General features: G+C 45.1%; 3 protein-coding genes and 1 long non-coding RNA gene across 7 annotated transcripts in view; 2 read left to right on the forward strand and 2 right to left on the reverse strand.

The window, feature by feature from the left end:
- Positions 1 to 18815, forward strand: part of gpc1b (glypican 1b) — a 64436-nt gene extending 45621 nt beyond the window's left edge. The window contains exons 5-10 of the mRNA XM_052087939.1: positions 7630 to 7795; positions 7883 to 8013; positions 10140 to 10268; positions 10581 to 10714; positions 11967 to 12142; positions 15639 to 18815. Coding sequence (XP_051943899.1) covers positions 7630 to 7795; positions 7883 to 8013; positions 10140 to 10268; positions 10581 to 10714; positions 11967 to 12142; positions 15639 to 15850 — 948 coding nt within the window. The 3' untranslated portion in view covers positions 15851 to 18815. The remainder of the gene's footprint in view (positions 1 to 7629; positions 7796 to 7882; positions 8014 to 10139; positions 10269 to 10580; positions 10715 to 11966; positions 12143 to 15638) is intronic.
- On the reverse strand, positions 5412 to 5634 carry LOC127616383 (metallothionein-like). Its single transcript, XM_052087943.1, has one exon. It carries the CDS (start codon positions 5592 to 5594, stop codon positions 5412 to 5414), a length of 183 nt encoding a protein of 60 aa, XP_051943903.1. The 5' UTR covers positions 5595 to 5634.
- Positions 11493 to 21916, reverse strand: LOC127616390 (uncharacterized). Its single transcript, XR_007967102.1, has 2 exons — positions 21869 to 21916; positions 11493 to 11601 (listed from the first exon to the last, which is right to left on the reverse strand). It is a non-coding gene; the product is annotated as an uncharacterized LOC127616390 (long non-coding RNA).
- Positions 21917 to 24249: 2333 nt separating this feature from the next.
- LOC127616375 (ephrin type-B receptor 1-B) overlaps positions 24250 to 26944 on the forward strand; it is a 133667-nt gene continuing 130972 nt past the window's right edge. For 2 of the 4 annotated variants that reach the window (XM_052087935.1, XM_052087934.1), the window contains exon 1: positions 24250 to 24605. In XM_052087935.1, coding sequence (XP_051943895.1) covers positions 24545 to 24605 — 61 coding nt within the window. In that variant the 5' untranslated portion in view covers positions 24250 to 24544. The remainder of the gene's footprint in view (positions 24606 to 26944) is intronic. The other 2 variants (XM_052087932.1, XM_052087933.1) reach the window with 1 other exon arrangement.

The following is a 26944-nucleotide window of genomic DNA, read 5'->3' on the forward strand; positions in this document are numbered from 1 at the left end:
ACCTACTATGCATGTGAACGGAATGTGGGAGGAAGCCGGGCTATCCAGAAAACAATAAAACAACCCCCCCGCCCACACACACACACACACACACACACACACACACACACACACACACACGCTCAGAAAGATCCGAGCTAAGTGATCCTATATTCAGTTTCGGGTAGAAATGGATACAACGTGTGTCAAATAGATACAGTATGTATGTTGTTTGATGAATTGTATTTCTCTGTTTCCGTACAACGTTTAGGTGGAAATTATTTAGACCTTGCTGGACTAGGGTATTACATTACGAGAAGATCTGGATCATACATCTCCCTGACTGACTCCCACTGGGCCGGGTCGTTAAAAAAAGGCTGGGAACCCTTGCTTTAAATAACCTTCACAAATAGATGTGCCGTGTATATATAAATAGACACGTCATCAGCCCAACATTGATATGTGGGCATGCCAAAACCTAGGCTTTGCAAAGAAACCTCAAAACTAAGGATGGCTCATTCGCAAGAAGAATGTGCACGCAGACAGGTTTGGTGTTACTCTTCCAGATCAATGTTGGTGGAAAGCGAGCGACTCTATGAAGTATGGCCCTCGGCTCAGGGAGTCAACCCCCGCAACACCACTTAATGTCAACTCCATGGCTAAAAAATGTCTGCCGCGTCCGTGGGGAGGGTTAATATGTCCCAAGAGAAATGGTATCTGCCGTGTAGTAAGAACGGAGTATGGTTAAGATCCGAGTGAGACGGGGGGGAAATCATTTGGACTCTTAGAATGGGAGGTCGGTATTGATGCACGGGTGAAAAATATCTCCGGTCAGACACGGGGGCGAGAAGGGTGTCAAGAGTGCTGGCCCCATGAGGACTATACATGTCATGTCGGAAAACAGACGCTGCGGCAGAGGTGAATTATACAGCTCTTTACTTGATGATATATTATCGACTGAGAACGAAAGTACGGTGAGGAAAAAAAAAATATTAGCGCCGCTTGTGGCGCTACTGTTTGACTATGCAAGGCCTGTGCAACTCTCGATAGGCTGCAGATGAGGTTTTATCAAGCGTGCATTAGGGGTTGAACTTAACCACGGCATAATTGACAATCAGAGCCGCAAGCGGATTCGCAACTCGGACGATTTGCTGAGCGCAACAGGTAGTGAGGTCCGCGCGGCAAACTCGCAGAGCCTCAGTGGTTTGGAAATTCATTCATTCATCTTCCAAGCCGCTTGATCCTCACTAGGGTCGCGGGGGGTGCTGGAGCCTATCCCAGCTGTCTTCGGGCAGTAGGCGGGGGACACCCTGAATCGGTTGCCAGCCAATCGCAGGGCACACAGAAACGAAATGTGGGAGGAAACCGGAGCACCCGGAGAAAACCCACGCAGGCCCGGGGAGAACATGCAAACTCCACACAGGGAGGCCGGAGCTGGAATCGAACCCGGTACCTCCGCACTGTGAAGCCGACGTGCTAACCACTGGACTACCGGGAAATATTTGACTTATTTATTTTCATGTGGAATACTTGTTTGTCACAGTCAAACGATCTTACGACAAGGGAACTCGATGATAAATAAGAAGAGCGACAGTGCATGGATTCATCATTTTTATTTGCCTTTCATTAAACTGGTCAAGGGCAAATTTTAATCAGTGTGATGGCTTGAACGCTGATTAAAAAAAAAATGCTAGATACCATTTTTTTTACCTATAAAAGCCTGCACAATATGCATTTTTGCCATTTAATTTATAGCTCTTAAATTACAGAAAAAAAATTCCACCTGTTGCTGAAACAAGCACTGAATCCCTAAATATTTCTAAATATATTTTAACATTAAATATGTTATTATTAATTATTATGATTATGAACGCTTGACATGCTACAGCAAAAACAAGTCAGTTTACTTGCAACTCTGTTGAAAAAAAAAAAAGACGTAAAAATGTGTTGACCAGTGTTATGAATAGCGTGTACTATTCCAGCCTGTCAGTATTTGTTTACCCGTTTTTCTTTTCACAAGAGGAGCCGAGGGACACTGAATGATGTCGTCATTAAACAAGGCCGGCTGGGGGAATTGTGTAAGTAATTAGCCCGGCTTTTAGGAAATGACAAAATGTCATCTCGGCGCTAATGTCTGGACACTGAAACCACTCAACATGAGGTCCCGCCCACTTTTATTTGCTCTCGTTTCCGAAGATAACAGCAATGTCCGTTAAGAGGCTATTCTGGCCAAAATTTGCTTGACTCTAGTCTAGTAAAAGACACAAGGTAAAATCCCGGTTTGTGTGTAGACGCTGAATAATGTATTGTACACAATCACAAGATTAATGAGGCAGTGAGAAAAGCAACAGAAACGTTTGAAAAATGCTTCTCTCTTGGATGGCAAACATCCATCCTGCCAAGCGTCTCTTCTTGAACAAATGACTTTTCCCTCCTTTCTTCACTGTCACTGCTTTATTTATAGCTTGTCTTTATGTCCACAAATTTGAACTGTTGAATGCACCTTGTATGAGACGACAGAAATAGAAAGGAGACAAGCTACAGTTTAAAAGAAAAAAAAAAACCCAGAGGCTGACAGGTTGTGTGACTTCATCGAAAAATCGAAAAAAAATATAAAATATTAAATATATGGGGTTCTTGATCCCGAGACATTTTTTTCTCCTTTTGGGTGTGTAAGTACAAGAAGTAGGCCATGAGACTCATGAGGTGTGTGCATCATCTACTTCTATCACACAATGAGGAGAGGCCACGAGGACATTTCTACACGTTTTGTGTATGCATTTTATTCTATTGGAATGAATGTGACGCTTGTGATAAGTAGAACGTTTTTTCCTTGTTAGGAACTCGTTATGCTGTTTGAATGACAAATCTCAGGTATTCCTACATAGAAACACGTTCAATCACTTTTCATTTCATGAGCTGGAGTCCGTGATTTTAGAAAACACATCGTTTTAGTCTCGAGAGAACTGGTACCAGAACCCAAGCTGTGTGTGGAGGCAAGTCCGACTATATCCAGTCGGAAATTCTCTGCCTCACACACCAGCTCGGGCTCCTTCCCTGTCAGAGTCGAGCCGCTTCTCCTCCACATCGAGAGGAGCCAGATGAGGTGGCTTGGGCATCTGATTCGGATGCCTCCTGAGCGCCTCCCTGGTGAGGTGTTCCGGGCATGTCCCACCGGGAGGAGACCCCGAGGAAGACCCAGGACACGCTGGAGAGACTATGTCACCCAGCTGGCCTGGGAACGTCTTGGGATCCCCCGGGGAGAGCTGGAAGAAGTAGCTAGGGAGAGGGAAGTCTGGGCTTCCCTGCTAAAGCTGTTGCCCCCGCGACCCGGCCCCGGATAAGCGGTAGATGATGGATGGATGGATGGATGGATGGATCGTTTTAGTCTTGTCACAAATGAATACGGGATGCAACTGATTAAAATATTTCTGCATATCACTCAAGGCAGATTGCAGTGTTCTCTGGCACTTGCTCATGACGAAACTGAAAAATTGAAAGCACATAAACGTGAAATTTGGCATCAGTTACATTTTGAAACAAGAAACTTAAGACGAGAAATAAAATGGGACCAAGTAGGGATCCCTGGGGGACACCATTTTGTATAGAAAAAGGGTTTTCAACAAAGACCATTAAAACGAACTCAATATAGCGCAAACGGTTAGTTAATGAGCGTTGGCGATCTCGCAGGCCAGCGGGTTTGACAGTGGGCGGGCTGCACCACATCCAGCTGACTTCACTTACCCCCACATCAAAGCGGCTCCTCTCATTCCCTTTAAATGTTGCACACTCACACTCTCCCGTGGTGACATGGCACCGCTCTCTGTTCACAAGATGGTGACGCATAATCCCAGCGATGCATGCGTAAGTAGAGCATTGTCACTCTTCTGCCCATGATGTGGCAACAGACAATACGAGCGGCTACTCTTATTAAATACAGAACGGGATGATGGTAACCACTGGTGTCTTAAATAATTTATGTCCGTAGAGCTCCATATTTTTCTGCCTGCGCCCGATCAAGTTCATCGGTGGTCCACCCAGCGCCAAGACTTAGTCATGGGTTGAGCTGGCATAAGTTAAGATCCACTTTCCGAAAATCAAATTGTCACTCCGCCAGGCACCATCTCTAAAGGCACAGACTCTGCTGAGCTGGAACACCCAGCTTGGCGTGGACCCTTCTGCCAAATTGGCAAACAAGCGCGCCGAGCCTCGCACTTGCACGAAAAACCGGCATTTCGCCGCAGATGCGGCAAAACGCAGTTTTGTCCCAAAGTTGCTCGAAGCTACCTCTCCTTCACAGTACTCCATGCAAATTACAGTCAATCTCCAATTAGCACTGCAAAGATTCTTTTTTTTCCCCCATATCCATCATTCCTGAACAAAATTTCCCACCATGAATATTTATGAGTGAGGGAACCAGATTAAGGAACGTTCTCCTCTTGAAATACCATCAGACCAAACTTTCAAGCTGCTCAAACATTCCGCATCATCCTGCAATCTCTTTTTCTCCGAGAAAAAAAAAAAGTATTTGTCTGACTCATCCCTGGGTAATGAGTGGCAGGGCAAGGATGTGAGGGAAGGATGGTTTGCAGTGAGGATGTGACTCATGTCTCATCTGACTCTCGATTAAGCCTGGGAATGTGCTGATTGCTTTTCTGTGTCACCCATTCAACGCTATCCCCAAATTCACTTCTAATCATTAAGCCTTAGTATGTTTTTTTTTTACCCTATTTTTCACCTCATGAGAAGCTTACACTTGTTATTTTCAAGACCAAAATCGGATCACTTCACATGAAGCAACTCCAACCAAAAAAAAGGAAAAAAATGCTCCATCCATTTTTATTCATTCATTCATTCATTCATCTTCCGAGCCGCTTGATCCTCACTAGGGTCGCGGGGGGTGCTGGAGCCTATCCCAGCTGTCTCCGGGCAGTAGGCGGGGGACACCCTGAATCGGTTGCCAGCCAATCGCAGGGCACACAGAGACGAACAACCATTCGCACTCACACTCACACCTCGGGACAATTTAGAGTGTTCAATCAGCCTGCCACGCATGTTTTTGGAATGTGGGAGGAAACCGGAGCACCCGGGGAAAACCCACGCAGGCCCGGGGAGAACATGCAAACTCCACACAGGTAGGCCGGAGCTGGAATCGAACCCGGTACCTCTGCACTGTGAAGACGACGTGCTAACCACTGGACTACCGGGCCGCCATGGATGGATAATGCATTTTTATTATTGACGCAGCATCAGGACAACTGGGGAGTCGGTATCTTGCTCAAGGACACTTCGACATGGTCACTGACCGGGAAATCAAACCACCACCCTCCTGGTTGGGAAACAACCACTGACCCCCCCCCCCCCAATCCCTTACAATAGGCAAATAAAGGTTCCAACATTTGATGAAAGGGCCAATGAGGTCCAGAAGCGCCTCACTGACAGCAGCTAGCGTCACACATCTTGTCTTTGGACACGTACCCTGATGCGCATTTGGTACATTCGCGCGGACGGCTTGAGCGGCAGTTTTTCTTGCAAGCGGTGTGGGAGCAGTTGGTGCAAGCACAGGAACCAGCGCATATGCAGGTTCCGGTCTTGGAGCAGTCGCAAGGGTCCATGTTGAATGCCGGTCGGTTGCTTTTAGCCTCTTTGAAGGGGCTCTTTCATAGCATTCCGGTGAGCAACGGGTTTTGTTATTTTTATGCATTAAAAAAAAAAAAAAAAACATTTTCGGATCCCCATGGCATCCCACATTTTATCCATAGGACAATATCAAAAGCATATGACACTGCTTTCACGGTTGCCATTTTTAGCTCTAAGCTGCCACAGACTCTCTATTAAGACACTATTAATAATAATATGATGATGTATTCGAACAAGGGATGCGGTTCTGTCCACGCTTTCTGCAAATGCACCTTTGTCCTGAACATGGTTTGAAACTATATTTAAAGTCTCACGGGTCTGCGGAGTGTTTGCTGTTTGAACTGCTTGTTTTCCCCTCCAGGTCTTTATTATTGTCCCACTTTCAGAATATTGTCATATTCATCAAATGCTTGCTTGCAGGTGCAACGTTACTGTTGGAAGCTGTGTTTCCTTAAAAAATAATAATAATAAGTGGCCCACATGTTAGCATAAGAGAGAAGCTTTGTATGCATAGCTGGGCTTTCGGCATCCTTCCTTCTCTCACTTCTTTATGTCCCTCGCACTCACTTCATAAGGTTTAGCATGCATAGCCGTACGCCCTTGTGAGCAGAGCTTACTGGTATTAACCCAGTTTCACTTTTCACGCACGAAGGCCCTTTCCAGAGGGCGCAGCCTTGTGGGATAGCAACGATGGAGTGAGGGCCCGAGCATACTTGTATGAATGTCAGCACCTTCTCATCAGCCGTGGAACCAATAAAAAAATGCTTCCAACAAAGTTGTTGTCATGGAAACTGCCAAATAAAAATGGGCTGCAAAGTTATGAAGGTCATAATAGACAATAACCTTCCACTACTTGCGTGTTCGTTGCTTTTTTTCTGCTTCAAGTTATGGTCATTTTTTTTTGGGGTGCTTTTTTTGTTACAAATTTTCTTACAAATAGCAGAAACACCAAGTCGAAGATCATTTGGGATAAATAGCGACTTGTGAGAATATGTATCATCCAAAGAGATCCAGACATAAAATGGAGATTAGAAAAATATTGACTAATATAGGGCGGCCCGGTAGTCCAGTGGTTAGCACGTCGGCTTCACAGTGCAGCGGTACCGGGTTCGATTCCAGCTCCGGCCTCCCTGTGTGGAGTTTGCATGTTCTCCCCGGGCCTGCGTGGGTTTTCTCCGGGTGCTCCGGTTTCCTCCCACATTCCAAAAATATGCATGGCAGGATGATTGAACACTCTAAATTGTCCCTAGGTGCGAGTGTGAGCGTGGATGGTTGTTCGTCTCTGTGTGCCCTGTGATTGGCTGGCAACCAATTCAGGGTGTCCCCCGCCTGCTGCCCGAAGACAGCTGGGATAGGCTCCAGCACCCCCCGCGACCCTAGTGATCAAGCGGCTCGGAAGATGAATGAATGAATGATGAAAAATATTATTTATACTGCATTAAACACAATGTAAAATGAATCCTGGACCCTTTCCCAGCTGTTTTCGGGCAGGAGGCGAGGGACACCCTGAACCGGTTGCCAGCCAATCAATCGTAGGGCACACCCAGACAAACAACCATCCACCCTCACGCTCCCACCTAGGGACAATTTAGAGTGTTCCGATAAACTGCCACGCATGTTTTTGGAATGTGGAAGGAAACCGGAACACCCGGAGAAAACCCACGCACGCACGGGGAGAAGAAGCCAAAATATATGCCACCCTGTCGTCGGAGGGCTTTCCACATTGCAACGACAGGCTCTAGCCAACAGCTAGCTTGCGAGCTAACAGCTTTGGGCTGTTAGTCATGACTAATTAACTTACAGAATAACTACTGATGTAGAACAAAGGGGCTCAAGTTCTTACATGGTGAGAGGGGAGAGGGACATGCTTGATGAATGAGTACTCCATAGTTTTCAGCAGTTACCTTCACATAACACATTTAAGTTATTCCGAAACATTTCTTTGAGTTTACCGGGTTTTAAATGCTCCTTAATGCAAAGTCTTCCAATCTTTCTGATGTCATCCCAAAGGTGCCACTGAGCCAGGAGTGCATGCGAGCGATTATGAGGATGACTTACTGTCCACACTGCCGAGGTATGGCCTCTGCCAGACCTTGCGTCAACTACTGCAGCAACGTCTTGAAGGGCTGTCTGGCCAACCAGGCGGACCTCGACACCGAGTGGCGTCACTTGGCAGGTCGGTTGACAAACGCGTGTATTCGAGCGAGCTGAACACATGGACAAAGCATGATATTCGCTGACTCGTTGACGCCCGTCTTTGTAGAAACGATGATGCAGGTGTCCGATCGCTTCGATGGCCCATCTGGTTTGGATGTTGTGGTCCTCTCCCTTCCTTACCGCATTTCGGAAGCTATGATGACCATGGTGGAAAATATGGAGGCGGTCAACGGCAAGGTCAGAACATTTTTCAGGCATTAACAATCGGGAATGTTTTTTTTTTTTGTACTTAAAACCCAGAGTGATAAAAATAGTTGGGGCGGAGCCAACCTCGAACCGCAAATTTGGAAGATGGCAACCGGCCCAAGTTCTGCTTAACACGCCTCTGTCGGTTATTAAAGTCACATCATCATAAATGCAAAAAAAAATTGTGAGTGAATTATGTATTTAAAACAACCACGTAACGTTGCCTTCAAGTCTGCTATTTTAATGCTAACACATAGTGGGAAACGCCATAGCCAGGCTAACAAATAGCATCCGTGTGGTTGTATTAACATGGATGGAGACAAAAATAACAATACATATGTATATATTCTTTATCCTCTGCAGAAAATCATCTAATATTGCAGCTTTCTGGATCATGTACTGTAGTTGTGAAATTGTTTTTTTCTTTTGCGTCTGCCTGACTGTGTTACACTACCCCACAGTGGAACAGAGAGGCTCATTCCTTTATTTATTTTCATATTATTTTTTTGATTGTTGGTATCCAGGTATTTACTTCTGGATCTAATGCACACCTTAGAAGAAAGAACCAGACAGTTTTTTTCATTTTTGACTACTGTGCAGTTTACATCGGGACACTGTGTAACCTCTGATCCGGTTGAGTGTCACAGACAGTCATCTTCTAAATCGCGTCGTGGTTAATCCCCTTCACCACTCCCCCCTGACTTGACATTAATGGGCATGGCGTCGCGTTTAGTATTACGGTCGATAGCCTCCCAATTACATAAGCCAAAGACTTCAAGGCGACGACATATGTTGTTTTGTTTGCGCCTTCCTAAAAGCAACCCGCAGAGACGCGCGGGACACTGCGGGTGTGTTAATGTGCCTGAAAGTCATTTACACCCCTCTGTTTTAACACCATATTTCCTCTAGTGACAGTTCAATCTCCCATGAGTCTCGGTTGGATTTAGGGGACAGGCTCGCCTGGAGGCTTAAAACAGGATTATTAATTTCTAGCTATGTGTGAAAGTTCAAACGCCGGAGGCCATCCGAAGAGGGCCAGACCGGATGACAGATTGATTGCAGTCTTACAGTAGACCTCAGGGCTCCGTTTAGATCACGACCACAGGGATCTTTTTTATTTCTCAACTGTCATCTGATGGACTCATGGGATCATGCAAATAAGCAGCGACAGTTATTTTGATTTGGAGCTCAGATGCTTTGTGTGCTGCGGTATTTTTGGACTGATAGGCAAAGCAGTTCCACGTTTGGGAGTTGGTGTCGGTTAGGTATTGCTAACACAGACAAGTAAGAAGGCATGCAAGGCGCAGCGCAACATATATTTAAAGCAGGGGTGTCCAAACTTTTTGCCAAGGGGGCCAGATTTTATGTGGTAAAATGTCGAGGGGGCCGACCTTGGCTGACATTCTTTACATTGAACAACAATATTGTTCAACAAATTTTAGTAAGCCAGTCTGTTTCACATTTCCATTTTTATTTTAATTTCAACAATCTTAAGAATTTCTTTTGGTTCATTTGAAACAGGTATATCACATGCAACTGCTTATTCACTTGACTTTTTCTTAAGCGGAAGTCTCCTGAGTGCAAATTGATTGATTTGAAACATAACATGTATCACCGTGACATTTCAATAGTCACAAAACCTTTGACTCGAACAACAGGGAAATGAACAAGCAATACACATATCCACAACTGCAAGGATCATTTGAAATATGACATATCAGTCAATATAAACACGTAGTGATGTCTTGTTAACTCGTGAGTGATGCCCTCTAGTGTCTAAATGCTATTACTCATTTAGTGAATGCTATTACTCATTTAGCCACTAGAGGGAAGCACTACTCTATGAAACATCACTCACCAGTCTACGAGACCTCAGTCAATGCAACACGTGTTCCATTGCGCCCAACCTGCGGGCCAGACGGCACTGATTTTATGACAGGGGCCGAGGGCCGGATGAAATTCGACCGCGGGCCGGATTTGGCCCCCGGGTCGGACTTTGGACATGCCTGATTTAAAGCAAAAAGTATTACATCCTTCATTTGTTTTGTTATTTTCTCCTCTCCATATCTGCCTGTCCTTGTCCCCCCCCCCACCCCCCTCACTCCATCGTATCTCAGCTCATTCTGGCGTGTGGCCCACTCCGAGAAAAAACAGCCAGCGCTACAGAAGTGGACGTATTCCCGAAGAAAGAAGAGGTTACAGTTGAGGAGAGGTCGGCGAGCAGCGCGAACAAACTTGGCCGACTGGTGAGCTGAAAAAATATTACACCGATTGCCTTCTGATGACAGAGTCTGGCCAATATCGCGGCATGTTTTATGGAGCAAAAAGAACTGCTAAGCGCAGACAATAAAATCCTTTTAATGTTCGTTTCACCTTTCCCGCTCATGAGGTCATTAGACGCGAATGGTGGTTTGGCTGGATGAATAAAGCACGGTTAGTCACTTAGAGGACGGGACTTGTTCCCAACCCGCCGTTTCAGTGGAGCGTCATAATGGGAATTTGGGGACAAAGTTGAAAGTAAAAAAAAAAATAAAGTGCTGTCCTTCTCTGTGCTCCAGGTGTCTGATGTAACCATGAGGCTGCGGGATATGCAGCCCTATTGGGTTTCTCTCCCGACGATGTTGTGCAGCGACCGAGTTGCCACGGGTGCAGGCTCTGAAGATAGGTGCTGGAACGGAATGACCCGCGCCAGGTAGGGGGACCGAGACATTACATCGCTCTTTTGTTGAAATGGATGGACTCTCTTCATTTTAATTTGCCTCAATAAGATTTCACAACATGACGATGATATTAGCATGACAATATTTTTTTGACTGTGGAACATGGAGAAATTCTAATAATATGGTTGTCAAATTTCAAACGAAACATAAAACGAAGGCAATTGCGTGTTGTGTATTTCAAACGACCACATAGCTATGTTTTGAGTTCACTTAGCTTAATGCTAACGAACAATGCAAAACGCCATAGAGGGGCTAAAAAAATAGCAGCAATGATGTGGCATTTCAATCAATGGTGCGGCAACACATGTTGACAGACAGTGTCACAATTATTCATTGGCATATAATCATTATCCTCCACAAAAATATATATTAATATTACTGTTGCTTGCTGAGACAATTATCATTTTGAAACTCTTCAATGTTTATATTTGAATGACTATTATTTTATGCCGTCTCCTAGTGCCAAAATTGCACCCAAGCAGGAGCCACAATGAAGTAACCATGCACAAACTGTTTGATTCTTTCTTTTCTATTTAATTATTCATTCATTCATCCATCTTCCGAGCCGCTTGATCCTCACTAGGGTCGCGGGGGGTGCTGGAGCCGATCCCAGCTGTCTCCGGGCAGTAGGCGGGGGACACCCTGAATCGGTTGCCAGCCAATCGCAGGGCACACAGAAACGAACAACCATTCGCACTCACACTCCCACCTAGGGACAATTTAGAGTGTTCAATCAGCCTGCCACGCATGTTTTTGGAATGTGGGAGGAAACCGGAGCACCCGGGGAAAACCCACGCAGGCCCAGGGAGAACATGCAAACTCCACACAGGGAGGCCGGAGCTGGAATCGAACCCGGTACCTCTGCACTGTGAAGCCGACGTGCTAACCACTGGGCTACCGGGCCGCCTATTTAATTATGTTTTTACTAAAAGTTGATAAATAATCAGATACATTTGTTTGCTGTCAAAAGCCCTTTTGCGGTGTTGTTGTGTAGAAGGAAAGTCTGATTTAGATGATCATCTGATTTGGATTGAAATTAAATTAATCGCATTGTTCATATTCTTGTGAGAAGCCACTTTTGCTCTTTTGCCTTCATTGGTACTTCTCATTAGTGACATAAAAACACACACACACACACACACAAGTTTGCCTTTTAAACTTCCTTTTTTTTAAAATTCCGTGATCTCGCGTTCTCGCCGGTCAACACGTGGTCATGTGTGCCAGGTACCTCCCTGAAGTCATTGGCGACGGCCTGGCGAGCCAGATCAACAACCCCGAAGTGGAAATAGACATCACCAAGCCTGACATGGGAATAAGGCAGCAAATAATGCAGCTGAAGATCATGACGCACCGCCTGAAGAATGCTCTCAATGGCAACGACATCGACTTCCAGGACATCAGTGAGTACAATAGCGTCCAACATGCAACTTAGTCCACAAGTGCCACGAAAGCGGCACTTAACGGCGCACTAACACTATTATCTGCAGTCTCAGGACACTTTAGAGAATCCTGTCTGTACCAAAATAAGTCGAAATGCCTGGTTGGAGAAGACCGCAATGTATCCCCATTGTGGATGAAGTAAATTATACCTCATAAAGCCTTCTAAGTTTTGGCAGAAAGTGTCATAAATCTGTCAAAGTGACAAATGCAGTGAAGGCATGACTATACGAGGTATGTCAGAAAAGCTCCAGGATTTATGTCCAATCCGATATTTTCTCAGCGTGTCCAGTTTGTGTCCAAATTGTTCCTGATCGTGAAGAGAGCTTTTTCACATTTTAATCCATGGTTAAGAATTGCTATGCGTACGCACCTCAGTGAGCTTTCTAAAAATACATTCATGAACTTTCACTTGGGGGGTGTCCTCACTTTTGTTGCCAATGGTGTAGACATTAATGTGTGAGTTTTTTTGAGGAAACAGTCAATATGGGTTGTACACTGACTACTAAACAGCAAATGTGGAATTATTATTTTTTTTACCCAAGAGATATCATCGTCTGAGTGTCTCAAGAGTTCCTTTTTTTCAGATTATTGCACCAATGTTCCATTTAACAACATTACACTCCAGCTCTCAACTGCCAAATCACCCCGGACCATTGTTTACCGTAATATTAAAGACATTAACATTGACTCTCTCACTGCATGGCTGACCACCCTGACTCCGGACATTGACTCCACTCCTGATGATTTGGTTTTCCAATACAACTCTGGTCTCACCAGCATCCTCAATACGCTCGCCCCTGTCAAGTCCCGCTCTGTCCTTTTTACTCGGTCTGCCCCTTGGTTCACCCCTCATCTACGTTCCTTGAAATCCCAAACCCGGCAGCTTGAGAGACTTTATAGGAAAACCGGCCTCACTGCTCACAAGGACATCTATGCAGCTCAGCTATCCCTCTACAAGGATTCCATCTCTCATGCAAAATCACACTACTACTCCGGACTCATCTGCTCCAATGCTGGAAATACTAAGACTCTCTTTTCCCTTTGGAACAGAATCACTCAACCTCCTGACTCCCTACCACCTCACTTTTACTCTCGTGACACCTGCAATGCACTTCTCCTCTTTTTCAATGAAAAAATCAACAGAATCCACCAGCATCTGGGCTCCTCTGTACCTTTCCCCTCATCTGAACCTCTCACCCCTTGCAAACTGTTCTCTTCTTTTGAACTCCCCCATCTCTCATTAATTTCAGACCTCATCATTAAATCCAAGACTTCCTCCTGTCAGCTTGATCCCCTCCCCACAGTTCTGGTCAAATCCTGCCTACCCTCTCTGCTTCCCTTCATCTCAGCCATTATCCATTCCTCTCTGTCGACTGGAATTGTTCCTGTACTCTTCAAAACTGCAGCTGTCACACCAATCCTGAAAAAAACTGGTTCAGATCCCAATGACTTCAATAACCTACGCCCCATTTCCCATCTTCCCTTCATCTCGAAAATTCTGGAGAAAACTGTCGCCTCTCAGATCCACTCCCACCTCACCGACAATAGTCTTTATGAACAATTCCAGTCCGGCTTCCGTCCCCGTCACAGTACTGAAACAGCCCTCATAAAAATCACAAACGATCTTCTCATGGCAGCAGACTCTGGCCTTATCTCCATCCTCATCCTCCTTGACCTGAGTGCAGCCTTCGACACAATCTCTCACCCCATCCTCCTCAATCGACTCTCTACCATAGGCATCACCAACACCCCTCTACATTGGTTCCACTCATATCTCACTGGCCGCTCTCAGTTCATTCAAGTTGATTCTTTTACTTCACAATCCCTCCCCGTTTCTTCTGGTGTTCCCCAGGGTTCTGTCCTCGGTCCGCTCCTCTTCATTGTCTACCTCCTTCCACTCGGAAACATTTTCCGCAAATTTGGCTTACACTTTCACTGCTTTGCGGATGACACCCAGCTCTATCTCTCCAGCAAACCCGACGCTTCTCTCCCACCCTCGTCCCTCTCTCACTGTCTCTCAGAAATCAAATCTTGGTTCACCCACAATTTCCTCAAGCTAAACAGCAATAAAACTGAACTCCTACTCGTCGGTACCAAATCCACTCTAAACAAAGCCGACAGTTTCTCCCTCACAATTGATAATGCCACTATATCTCCTTCCCCCCAGGTGAAGAGTCTGGGTGTCATCCTTGACAGTTCACTATCCTTTCACTCCCACATCAATAACATTACCCGGTCCGCTCATTTCCACCTTCGCAATATAAACCGCCTCCGTCCCTCACTCACTCCGCACACCACCGCTATCCTTGTTCACAGTCTCGTCACTTCCCGTATTGACTACTGCAACTCACTCCTCTTCGGTGTCCATCAAAAATTCCTCCATAAACTTCAACTTGTTCAGAATTCAGCAGCCCGGATCATCACGAGAACCCCCTCCTTCCATCATATCACCCCCATCCTCCGACAGCTCCACTGGCTTCCTGTCAAACTTAGAATCAACTTCAAAATACTTCTCTATACATTCAAAGCCATCCATAACCTTGCGCCCCCCTATCTGTCAGATCTTCTTCAAATCTCCATTCCCTCTCGCTCACTCAGGTCCTCATCCTCCCTCCACCTTTTTCTACCCTCTGCCCGTCTCAGTACAATGGGGTGCAGAGCCTTCAGTCGCTCTGCCCCCAAACTCTGGAACTCACTTCCTCCCAACATTCGTAATATTGACTCTCTTTCCTTATTCAAAACCCAGCTCAAAACCCACCTATTCAGACTTGCCTACCCGCCTTAAATCTTTCTTTCTTTATTTATTATTTTATCTGTGTTTTATTATTGGTCTTGGCTGTACAGTGTCCTTGAGTGTTGTGAAAGGCGCTTACAAATGTGATGTATTATTATTATTATTATTATTATTTTTTTTTTTTTTCTGTCGCTCGGGATGTCTAATGCCACAGAATTGCCACTGGATAGAACCAACATGATGTTGTTGCAATGCACCTGAAGTGTCAATATGAGGCGGCCATTTTGCATTCACATAATAACAAACGGCAGAATAAATGGTGGGCGGCCCGGTAGTCCAGTGGTTAGCACGTGGGCTTCACAGTGCAGAGGTACCGGGTTCGAGTCCAGCTCCGGCCTCCCTGTGTGGAGTTTGCATGTTCTCCCCGGGCCTGCGTGGGTTTTCTCCGGGTGCTCCGGTTTCCTCCCACATTCCAAAAATATGCATGGCAGGCTGATTGAACACTCTAAATTGTCCCTAGGTGTGAATGTGTGGATGGTTGTTCGTCTCTGTGTGCCCTGCGATTGGCTGACAACCGGTTCAGGGTGTCCCCCGCCTACTGCCCGGAGACAGCTGGGATGGGCTCCAGCACCCCCCGCGACCCTAGTGAGGATCAAGCGGTTCGGAAGATGAATGAATGAATGAATTGAAATAGAACTCATCTTCTAATGTCGTCTCCGTAGGCGATGATTCCAGCGGTTCCGGCAGCGGCGCCATTTGCACCGACGAAGTGTGTTCCCGGGCCCCTCGCCTCGTCGTCCCCGTCACTCAGCGACCCGTGTACCCCTACCCTCCCGAAAACAAGAAGGTGGTGAAAGACTCAGTCAGTCAGAACCTTCCCTGTGTCGTCACTTATCTCCTTTCGCTGCTCGTTTTGCTGCTGCGGCTGCGATAATTGCCGGCGAGGAGAGCGGCCAGCTGGGACTGAGGTTGGGACTGGGTTTGGGCTTCTTGAGTGTTGGAAAAGGTGGGGGAGGAGACGAGAGGTTTGGGGCGTTAGGTACTCTGCCAAAACGTCACTTTGCGTTAAGAACTTGGACGGGACTTTCTTTAGGGTTTGGATGAGAAGAAAAAAAAATGGAATTGCAAGTATTCAAAAATGCGCTCTTGTCTTTCATCTCTCGCTATAATATGACACTGTTAGAGCTGATCGTGTTACGTTTTAATGTTTCTGGTGCGTGGGGTTAATCGGAGATCCAATGTGTACCTAAAAGTGTAACGCTCACACTCCATAGGGAGAGGAAGGCGCTCTCATTAATGCATTTCTTAGTCCTCCTTTCATGGCACTTAGTGATTTGATGCTCTTATTTATTTGTTGAGAACTGACCATAGACCCCAGAGTGGTTACGATAGATTTTTTTTTTTAAAGCAAACTAACCAATAGATGCATCAAGTCTCCAAATAAGCACTTTTTGGACCGTGTCAGAGGTACGAGTAGCGATGATTCATACAACCGTGATCATTCACAGTGGGAGAAACGGGGTCTTGCCTTTGCCCCACCCGACACCCCTTCGGGTCAGCTCTCAAATGACAGCAGACTTGTGGGCCATCCGTCCTCACAGGCTTTACAGGTCAGAATTTTGGCTAGCAGAACAGAAACTGGCATGCTGTGGTCGCGTTGCTGCAAAGTGCATCCATTGCCATGACCCATCCTGACTGTAATTTGACCTTTTTGATTGCACAAATGTCACATTCAGTCTAGATGGCGGACCACAAAATAATACGATACAGTATAGCCCTTTTTTTTTTAATTAGATGAGAAATAATTTTATTCGCCTGTCTGCAAATTTCTTCGCCCTTCTCCCTCAGCCCTCTATTCTCTTGACCTGAAGTCAATCCTTTGTTCTTTTCTAATCTTTATTTTCCAAAAGGCATGTTTTTTTTTTTGTTTAGGTTTTATTTTACCCCAATACGGTGTTCCCCCTGTACTCGCGGCAGGGCTGGGTCCCTATCCTTCGCATGAATTTGACTCCCCAGGAGTTTGTCAGAAGGCAGCCAAGCACTGCTTTTGTCTTAACGTTAAAGTTAAGTCGACCATTTTTTTTTCCCAATATGTTCTATGTGCCTCTACTAGTCTAAATTAGTATTGCGTGAATGGGATTAGAATCAGACTGACAAAATCCACCTGTTTTTAGCCCTCTCACGGGGCGGCCATTTTGTCCTATACTGCCACCTGCTCTCGACTGCAATTGACATCAGAAAATGGCAGCCCCCAAGGTGGATCAAACAAGTGGGTTCTGCTGCTTAATTAACCGCCAAACATATTCATCAGAATCCCGTGGTTCGACAAGCAGGAGCACAAAGAACATGTTGCAAAGAAAATCTTGGACTTGACCTCCGCTTTCAAGAAGCTCCTCAACTCACTTCACCATCGTATACTTGGCGCTGAGATGATTCCAAAGCACGATTTTTTTACCTAAATCAAGCTCCTCAACTCACTTCAACATAGTTTCCTGGCAGTGAGATGATGCCAAAGCGCTACTTTTGCCCAAATGAAGCTCCTCAACTCTCTTCTACATAGTTCCTTGGCAGCAAAGTCCCGTAATGGACAGCATATGCAAGCAAGTGAATTTGCGGGGGAAGGGGGGGGGGCGGGTGTCACTGCATTTGGTGTATTGATGGTATGCGATCATGAAATGTGGGAGATACAAGATTGAGGTTGCTTTTACTTTTCAAGTGCACCATTGCTTGCATTACAGCCACACACATTCAAAGTCACAGATACTCCAGTGTAGAGCGTGATGCTGCTGACCCCCGGTGGATCAAAACCACACATGCACCTCACATGCATTTTTTTTTAAGTGGAAGAGGCATTGTCGCAACAAAGAAATAATCAAACACCAGCGGGGGTTTTTTTTCTGAAAAGAATGAAAAGGACAACAAAAAAAAGCACCTGTGTCGATAATACTGCAGATCCATGTTAAGACGTCTTTTGTCCAAGTTTTACAAGCACATTTTTGAATTGTAGCTCTGAAAGTGGGAAGTTGTCATGCGTGTTCGTGCAGCACGGATGTGCGTTTGTGTGTTCAATGACTTCTGCCTTCGACTGCCTTTGTCACTTTGTTGGGGTCAAGTATGACATTAAAAACAGTTGTGAAGAAGAGATTTTCTAAAGAAAAAAAAAACAAAATTCAAGAACATTAGTTGTTTTTTTGCAGCTCTTGAGATGAATCGGAGTGAGAATGTGAAATTACACATTTGTGTCTTTTGTTTTGAACGAGAAGGTACTCCAGCTGTGATGGCGACATTCCAATTCAAATATCACTTCAATCTTTACATTAGCAGCTTCACAGCGCGAGCGCTCAAATTCTTCACCCGCTTCTCTTTGAACTCCTTTCGCCTTTTGATTCTACTCAACGCCACCCATTCTTTTTTTTTTTTGTTTCTAATGAAAACCTGCACTTTTTATAAGGCCAACATGTGTCGGTTGTCTGCACAAAGACACGAGGCCACCAGTATGCAAAGTCGACACCCTCTAGAGATGACTTATTGATTTGAGGATGGGCGTATGCAAATGAGCGTGGCCCAGCGAGATGTCTATACGGTGAGAACAAAACGAGAGCATGGTTTGTGCTTTAAAGCTGATCTTCAATCAGTAACGGTGCCTCAACCTTCAATTAGGTGGCGCGTTGCAAACAAGGATTAAAATAAGCTTAAGACTCCACGAGTTCAATTTGGAGGGATGAGAAAAATCAACGACATGTTTGGCTTTTTTTGTTTTTATCTACCTTTCGGTTTTGATGAGAAATCAGTGGAGAGGAGAAATGCCGGAAAGAGGTTGGAAAAAAGGAAAACAATGCCGATGTCTTGTTTGCTGTTGTATCTAAAATTGTCAATTATAAACATTCTAAGATTTTCAATGTGTGTTTGTGTGCTGTTTCTTTAATTGCGGCAGCGGTGCTCAAGGGCAATATGTGATTTTTAAAAGAGGCGTATAGGCCAGATGCCGTGTTTCTATTTTAATTCACCTTTATTGATCATTAATTGGAATGAATGCAGCAATTTAAATTCTAGTTTGTATTCATTTTAAACTTGATGCACTGTATACTGTTTTTAAAACGGCGTTCAATATTTGATTTGATTTATAGTAACTCAAAACACAAACCTTAGAAATGAATACATGTATTTTAACAAACCCATTTCAGGAAAAAGATAATTAGACGCAACAAAAACTTAAGTGTTCTGTATATTATGCATCTGTGACTGGTGGGCCCGATGCGGCACAAAATTGTGTTGTGATGCCCAAGACAGGCCCCCGAGAGCTCCTACCCAGACTTAGAGATGTCCCTCTTCTAACATCCCTGAGCAACACTGAGGTGGTTACGGTTTGCAAATGCCTGCACTGCCACCTAGTGAAATGTTTGGACTATTACAGTTTACACCTCATGTTTAGGAGTACATTGACTGACAGAGATGACGTTTCCGGAAAAGAGATGACGTACCCGGAACTAACTTTAAGATAAGATATCCTTTATTCGTCCCACACTGGGGAAATTTACATATTCGATACACATATACAAATACACATATACTCGAGTAAAGCGATTGTTGTGAAAACTTGCATAAAATGGATTGTTGTTAACCTGTTGTCGCTGCTCAGAATTTTTTATGCCATCTTTGAATGGTATGTTTTATGCAAGAGAACGTCGTTTACACAAGTGTGGCTTGGAGGTATTGTCATTAGATGTGTTTGTTTTTTTTTGTATTTCAGCAGTGGATCGTTTCTATTCGCATTTGAAATGTAAAAAATAGGCAGACATATGAACTTGTCCTCATTATTATTATTATTTCATCATACATCTGGTTAGCTCCCTGAGTAGCGCTGAGGAAAAATTACGGCCCCCTCCATGGTTGAAGTTGCCCATCCTGACCTCTTAAAAATTGGACTGCACTAATCAATCGTGACGACTAGGGAGCGCTGTGGCCTCACCAAAAGCCCACATCAAAAACTGTAGGCGTTTTTGTGTGATCCTACTTTGTTGACTGCCGAGTCCAGATTTATTCGCAGTCTAAATGATATATTATTACGTTAATTCTTTTTTTAAAATTGAAATTATAATTAACTAGTAGGCGTTAGAATCAAGTGCCCCCATCTTATGTAGGTGCTTCACATTTCAATGTAGATAGATGATAGAGTTTTCATTTATTCGTATGGAATTTCTGCTGGGGCACCACGGTGCACGAAACAGCGCAGAGGTGCAGGGTTCGATTCCGGCTTTGGCCTTCCAATATGGATTTGGAATGTTCTCCCTGTGTTCTCCCTGTGCTTGTGTGAGTTCTTCCGAGTACTCTGGTTTCTTTCCACATTCTAAAATCACGAGGGCGGGTGAATGCAACATTCTAAATTGTCACTGAGTGTGAGCGTGATATTTTGTTTGTCATTGTATGTGCCCCATGATTGGCTGTCAAGCAGTTCAGGGTGGATTCACCCATGTTCCGCCTTATCGTTTCATTTTGGGAAATATTGAGGGGCAATGAATGATGCTTGCTATTCATATGTGCTGAATGGCAATGTGTGTTAGTGACATTTAGGATGTGTGAGCCTACGAGGGAGCGATTATACTCCAAGAATCACCTATTGATTTGCTGATCCAGGATTGCAGTTACCTCCAAAAGGTCAGCGTTAATATCAGAAGATCCAGCCGTTTGTTTTGCGCTTTTGCTAGAATGGAGATCATTATCTTTGTAATAAATATGTATCGGTGCATTGGTGCGCCGTGGCCAGATATCATTTAACACATGCTGAAGCCATTGGGCAATGCTTTGGGATAATTGCTCCATCAAAAAAAAACGAATCTCATGAAGATATTATTTTCAATCTGAGTTGTGTGACAAACTGTAAAGTTCCACGTACAACCGCCTGCGTGGTTTTCTGAGATGAGGACTTTTTCATTCATCGATCATATTCAAGTGTTGGTCTCGTTTCTATTCCCAATATGTTGTGAGCTTTGCAGGGAGAGGTGGCGGTGGTTGGGGGGGAGGGGGGTTAGGAAAGAGGGATGTTGTTGTCACAGTGTCCCTGTGAAAGCATCAAGGAGATGACAGAGTGGGATGGCCTGTCACTAGGAGCCAGCAGCAAGTGATGAGCTGTCAGTGTTGGCTTTGTTTCTCCTCATTAACGAGTCCACCTCCAAAATGTACTTTATGAGAATCTCTGGTGGGCCCGCTCATGATAACATGGATTCAAAAATAACAATTTGACTGGTGTCAAATGATGGCATGGTCGAAGCCCTTTGTTTGCAGGAGGCACACGCTAAAATGCGAAAGGAGCACCAGGCCATGCGGTTAATGGGAAACTTTTTTTTTTAATGGCGCCGCTGGCAGAAACAAAGCATGTGAAGCGACAAGAACCCTCAATAACCTCTTGTGTGATTAGAGCCAATGCTGGATTAATTATGGAATGTGGGAGGAAACCGGAGTACCCAGAGAAAAGCCACGCAGGCACAGGCTACAACCTGTGAACTGCATACAGGAAGGCTTGAGCTGGAATCGAACCCTGCACCTCTGCATTGTAAGGCGACCGTTCTAACCTGTTGCGTACCGTGCCGCCCGTGACAAAATATCTAAAATTAAAATTGAAAACAATTTTTTTTTTGTCACCTAAACACAATCTTCCGAGCCGCTTGATCCTCACCAGGGTCACTGGGGGTGCTGGAGCCTATCCCAGCCGTCTTCGGGCAGTAGGCGGGGGACACCCTGAATCGGTTGCCAGCCAATCGCAGAGCACACAGAAACAAACAACCATTCGCACTCACACTCACACCTAGGGACAATTTAGAGTGTTCAATCAGCCTGCCACGCATGTTTTTGGAATGTGGGAGGAAACCGGAGCACCCGGAGAAAACCCACGCAGGCCCGGGGAGAACATGCAAACTCCACACAGGGAGGCCGGAGCTGGAATCAAACCCGGTACCTCTGCACTGTGAAGCCGACGTGCTAACCACTGGACTACCGGGCCGCCACCTAAACAAAATGCTTTCTAAAAAGTGAAAACTAACTGAGTTCACATTTGATTGATTACTATTCTCGCCGAGTTCAATTCACATGCAGCAAACATTTAAAATCTTTTAAATATACAATACCTTGGAAAAGCATATATGCACATTTCTTTGTCCATTGCAAACAAATGTGAAAGTTCCGACTTTGAACAGCTGGGTTTGGAATATTTAAAATATGCTCCACGCATCCACCAGAATGAACTTATTTCCTGCAGCCTCTCTTGAGTCGTGACCCCAAAAAAAAGTCAAAGCACGGCGCACTGCGCAGTCCTGACCTTCTATTTGAGCAACATGGAACCACAGCAAATCTGTATTCATCCATGGCTGGATGAAGCCAATGCCCAATAAAAAACCAGGCCAGGCATCCCAACAGGCTTGGAACAGTCATGCCACAAGGGTCCCTGCACCGTCTCTGGCTTTTCATTTTGATTTCTTGTATCGGAGCACTTGTGTGTGGTTGAGCCACAATTGGAACCATCTGTATTCCCTTTGCCTTGTTGGTGCATTTTTGTATTTTTTCTCACGCTGACATTTTGCTTGTTCATTGCGTGAATCATGCAATCTAAACCATAAAAAAAAAAAGGGGGAATTAAGCGTCTCTTTTGAGGCGGCCCGGTGGTCCAGTGGCTAGGGGTTAAAGGTCAATGAGCGGCGGTCATGCAGAAGGAGAGGATGTCTGCCCGTTTAAGGTCAAGAGTGCATGAAACGTGAGGTCAGCTCACAAGATGCTGAGAGTGAATAAACACAAACACAACATATAATCACATTCGAGGCGCCAAATTCCCATTTTTAATAAACGCCCTTGTCCTTTTTGTTCTGAATCCGTCCCGGAAGAAATTAAAACAGAGCAGGGAGGCCGCGTGCACTATTGCGACTGAGCTCACTAAGTGCACGCACTTGTTTTAGTGGGCGACAAACTGCACTGTTTGTGTTATTGCGTATGCACATCCGTCTGTGTCGTACATGAGGATGCGTGAACGGAAGCGACGTTATTGTTCTTACCTTCTGCGTGCTCTTCTTTTCTCTTCGTGCCCCCCCTGGGGCGTGGACAGCAAACAGGAACAGATTGCTGTGTGCTGCTCCTGTTGGCGATGACACGGGGATGTCATGATGACTACTGGTTTCGGACAAAATAAGGCCAGATGGCTATTACGGGGCAATGTCAAAAAACAGAACAAAGTGGCCAAGCTGTGATCTGTCATGTTGCACAATGCACAAAATCGTCTCTATACACCGGTGGAGGGAAGTTAGAAGTTAAAAAAAAAAAAAATACACATACTTTGGTATAGTATTTTGAGAAGCTCACAACAACACATCCTGCAGACCAGGAGATGAGTTTGTGTTCTGGAGTACGGGACGACAAAGGCCACCTTTTTGTTGTACCCTGGTACTCTGTCCCTGCAGGGGGGGACAAGGGGAAAGTCAATTAAATGCAGCATCTGTCCAGTCGTGCATGCTTACAAAAAAAAAAGGTGAAAAAGGGGCGAAGAGGTGGAAATGATGTTCAGTGGCTGTTTAATATCATTTGGAGGAGCGGTTTAATTTACTAAAGCTATTAAGGGGCATTCTGGGAACATGGGAAATTTATGCAAGAGTCAGTGGGCGACTTCATAATTGGAAATCTGTAAAACAAGGTGGAAATGGTGGGTGAACGCATTATACAGTCATTGTGGAATGAAAATAAAATACTACACACTATCTGCCATGTTCTTCATTCCCCCACTCCATCATCACACACTCCCAACAGAATTAATGACAACACTTTTTCACACAGTCAAGAGCTCTGGGTTCCAATATTGACTCATATGTAGAGTTTACATGTTCTTCCTGTGACTGTGTGGGGTTCCTCCCGATACAACAGCCACTGATGTATCATCATAATAACCAAATCTTCTTTTCTATTGATTGCTCCCTTCATATCGGCACTTTGCATACAGAAGCAGTAGTTTCATTCCCTCATTAAAAAAAAAAAGTGCTATTTGAAAAATTGTCGTACAATTTTACGGTATTTTAAAGATTGTAATAATCGTGCTCTCTATTGTAATGTGTTGAAGTGCTACTAATCGGGGGGAAAAAGGTTTTAGGACCATTTATAAAGAGATATACGGTACTCAGGAGTGGTGATTAATGGATGTAGTAGCAAAACATATCCACACGAGGGTGCTACTTCCTTTCAGGTCAACGGAAACGGCTTCGAGTGGGTCAAAGAAGTTTGGTGTTTTGACAGCACCGGGTGGGCGGAGACATACTTTTGATTGGGCAGCGAGTTCAGGTCGCCGCTGTTGATTGGCTTACAGAGCGTAGAGCAGCGCTTTGAGTAAGCAATGTGGGGTCTCTCCGCTCGCTTCCCCGGCGTGTCGCTCACCCCACTCTCCCCTCACACGCAACCGGCTGCCTGCTCCACCTGAAACACTTGTCCACAGTGCTCTTGTGACACACGTTGATTACTACGCCTTGAAATGTGACTCACGACACCGTGGCTATCTGTTGGAGTACCCGCTGTTGATAAACAAAGGATTCCTCGAAGGCGCACCCCCCACGGGAGTGTTGGCAATTTGGGTGGACCAGCTGTGGAGAGTCAACATTTTGCCATGAGCGTGGATTTGTTTGCGCTCTTTGGCGTGATGCTCATCACTTGTTCAGCAATGGAAGGTAAGCAAACAAACACAAACAACAGATGTTTATACTAGTGGTGTCCGTGGGGACACTTCTATTTGACACTTTGGGAATGTTTTTTGTGCTCGCTGCTGCTCTTTGACGCAGGAGATGCTGGTATGTTATCCACGTGGATCACAGCAGCTTCGTTTTTGTGTATGCTTGAAATGTTCTTTCAATGCATTTCTGTTGCTCAAGAGTGCCTTAAACACCTGCGTCTGGAGTGTACTTTGTCTCTTCGGGAAAATCACCTGCTTTCATAGGGATGACCACCTTTTCCGTAAGAATGTTAGAATTGTTGGTATTGTTTTCTGAAATCCTGACTGCATCATAATTTATCATTGCTGAAAATGTTTCAAAGAGACGTCTCGCTCGTACGTTAATATTTGGGGGGAAAAAAACTACAAACATTTACCTACCCTAACAAATAGGTAGGGGGGGCTTTTCATTTTATTTGATCATATGATAAATACAAAAACTATGGACTATTAATAGAAAACTATAGTGTTCAAGTGTATAGCACACCTCCCCCACTATTCTGTAGTTAGGAGTTTGAATCCTGTGTGTAGTTTGCACGATTTCACCAATTCCTAAATTGTTCACAGGTGTGAATGTTAGTGTGGAAAGTTTGTCAATATGTGCCCTATGATTGGCTGCGACCCATCCGGGGTGCACCCTGACGCTCGCTCAATGTCAGCTGGAATAGGATGCAACATTGAAGATGGATGGCGTATATTTAGGGGTGTGCATCTCTCCAATAAAGAGATTTGAAATCGATCTTGATGTATGGGGTTGTGATTCTCTGACGTTTTGTTTAAGTGCGGTGTGTTAGGCCGTTTCAAATGCTCTCACAAGGCCATTAAAAGCCCACGGGCCGTACGTTTCCCATCTCCGCTCACTATCATAACAATCGACAATGCGGTCTGTCTTTACATCTCGGCCACCCTCTTTTATTTCTCTGACACACCCACATGCACTCTTATCTGCGCAGGAAGCCATAAGAAGCTAATGTGTCCTCTCTTCAATGTGTTTTTCATTTCCGCTCCGGCCCCCATTGGGACACTGTGCCGTGGTCAGACATCCACAGTATCTCCTCTCAATTTTATCGCGCAATTTCTCTTTTCATTTTGAAGTCAAAATAAGAATTTATCATGCAGCAAGACGAATAACGACCTGATCCCAACAGTCTCATTCTTTCCACTGCGGGTTCTGTGTCTGCGCTCGCCAACTTTGCATGCAGTTGAGGAAGCGACGGGTCAGTTATGCTATTCAGATGAGTGCAGGCTGTGCAAAAAAGGGGTTTGCGTGTTGTCTATTTGAAAAGATGGTGAGGTTGGGGAACCAGATGGGGAGGGACGGGGCTGCCGGGGTTACCCCGGTAACAAGGATGAAAGCTATTTCCTTGTTTGGGTCGCTAATTGAAACGAGCTTGTTCCACAGGCAGGTTCAAATCTGATCTGAACTCCAATCTGTTGCTCTTTTCATCTTTTTTTTTTTTAATGTGCGTCTGCATCTGCGTGTGGGCGTAGCATTGAAAGGTTATATGATCACTCGCACTAATCTATTGGGCTTTAAACTGACTGCTCTGCACACATTTCTAAATTTCACTTTGAGAATTTTAATTAACATTGCTGTTCAATCCTGGCATTCATACAAAAGTGTAAAGAAGAAGAAGAAAAAAAACTGCAATGGCGTATCCTCCTTATTCGTCTCCTTGGTGCCTTTCCCTCTCCCACTCAGTCACCCCCAATTTCCTCCGCCCCCCCGCCCCCCTACTCCCCAACCCCCATGGCTTCCTCCTGCTCACACTCACTCTATGGTGTGTGATTCTCGCCTGACACGGTCGTAATTCTCCATTGCTTGTTTCTGTTTGCCCTTAAACCAATTAGGCTTAAATAAACCTGCCCATTTAACGGCCTGGAACCAAAGGCTTGGGGGAGGGATCAGGGATTTAGTACAGCGGTAGACTGGGTGTGGAAAGTGAGACAAGCGAGAAGAAGGCGGGGGGTCATGGGAGTTTCAGAAAGGCTGTATGCGTGTTTGACAAACAAGCAGAAATTGAGCAAGACTGTATAATTCCGGGATCTCTCTTATCCAACATCGGTGGCGAAGCTAAGATGCAGATTTACTTGGATAGTAGAACGTTTTGTAATGAGCCGCAACCGCTCCCTCGGAATGACGCGTTACGAACGGAAGTGCCTTTTACGGAGGTCTGCGTCCGTGTGGCTTAACTTGCCATAACCGATTCCAATTTGGCTCTCTCTAGACGGCAACACAGTGGTTAGCACGTCGGCTTCACAGTGCAGAGGTACCGGGTTCGATTCCAGCTCCGGCCT

Source organism: Hippocampus zosterae, chromosome 15 (assembly GCF_025434085.1).
Source record: "Hippocampus zosterae strain Florida chromosome 15, ASM2543408v3, whole genome shotgun sequence".
In the NCBI taxonomy this organism is placed as follows: domain Eukaryota; kingdom Metazoa; phylum Chordata; class Actinopteri; order Syngnathiformes; family Syngnathidae; genus Hippocampus; species Hippocampus zosterae.

What these genes read in the sequence shown, in the direction of transcription:
- LOC127616383 (XM_052087943.1), bottom strand. Translation starts at nt 5,594, where the DNA reads ATGGACCCTTGCGACTGCTCCAAGACCGGAACCTGCATATGCGCTGGT.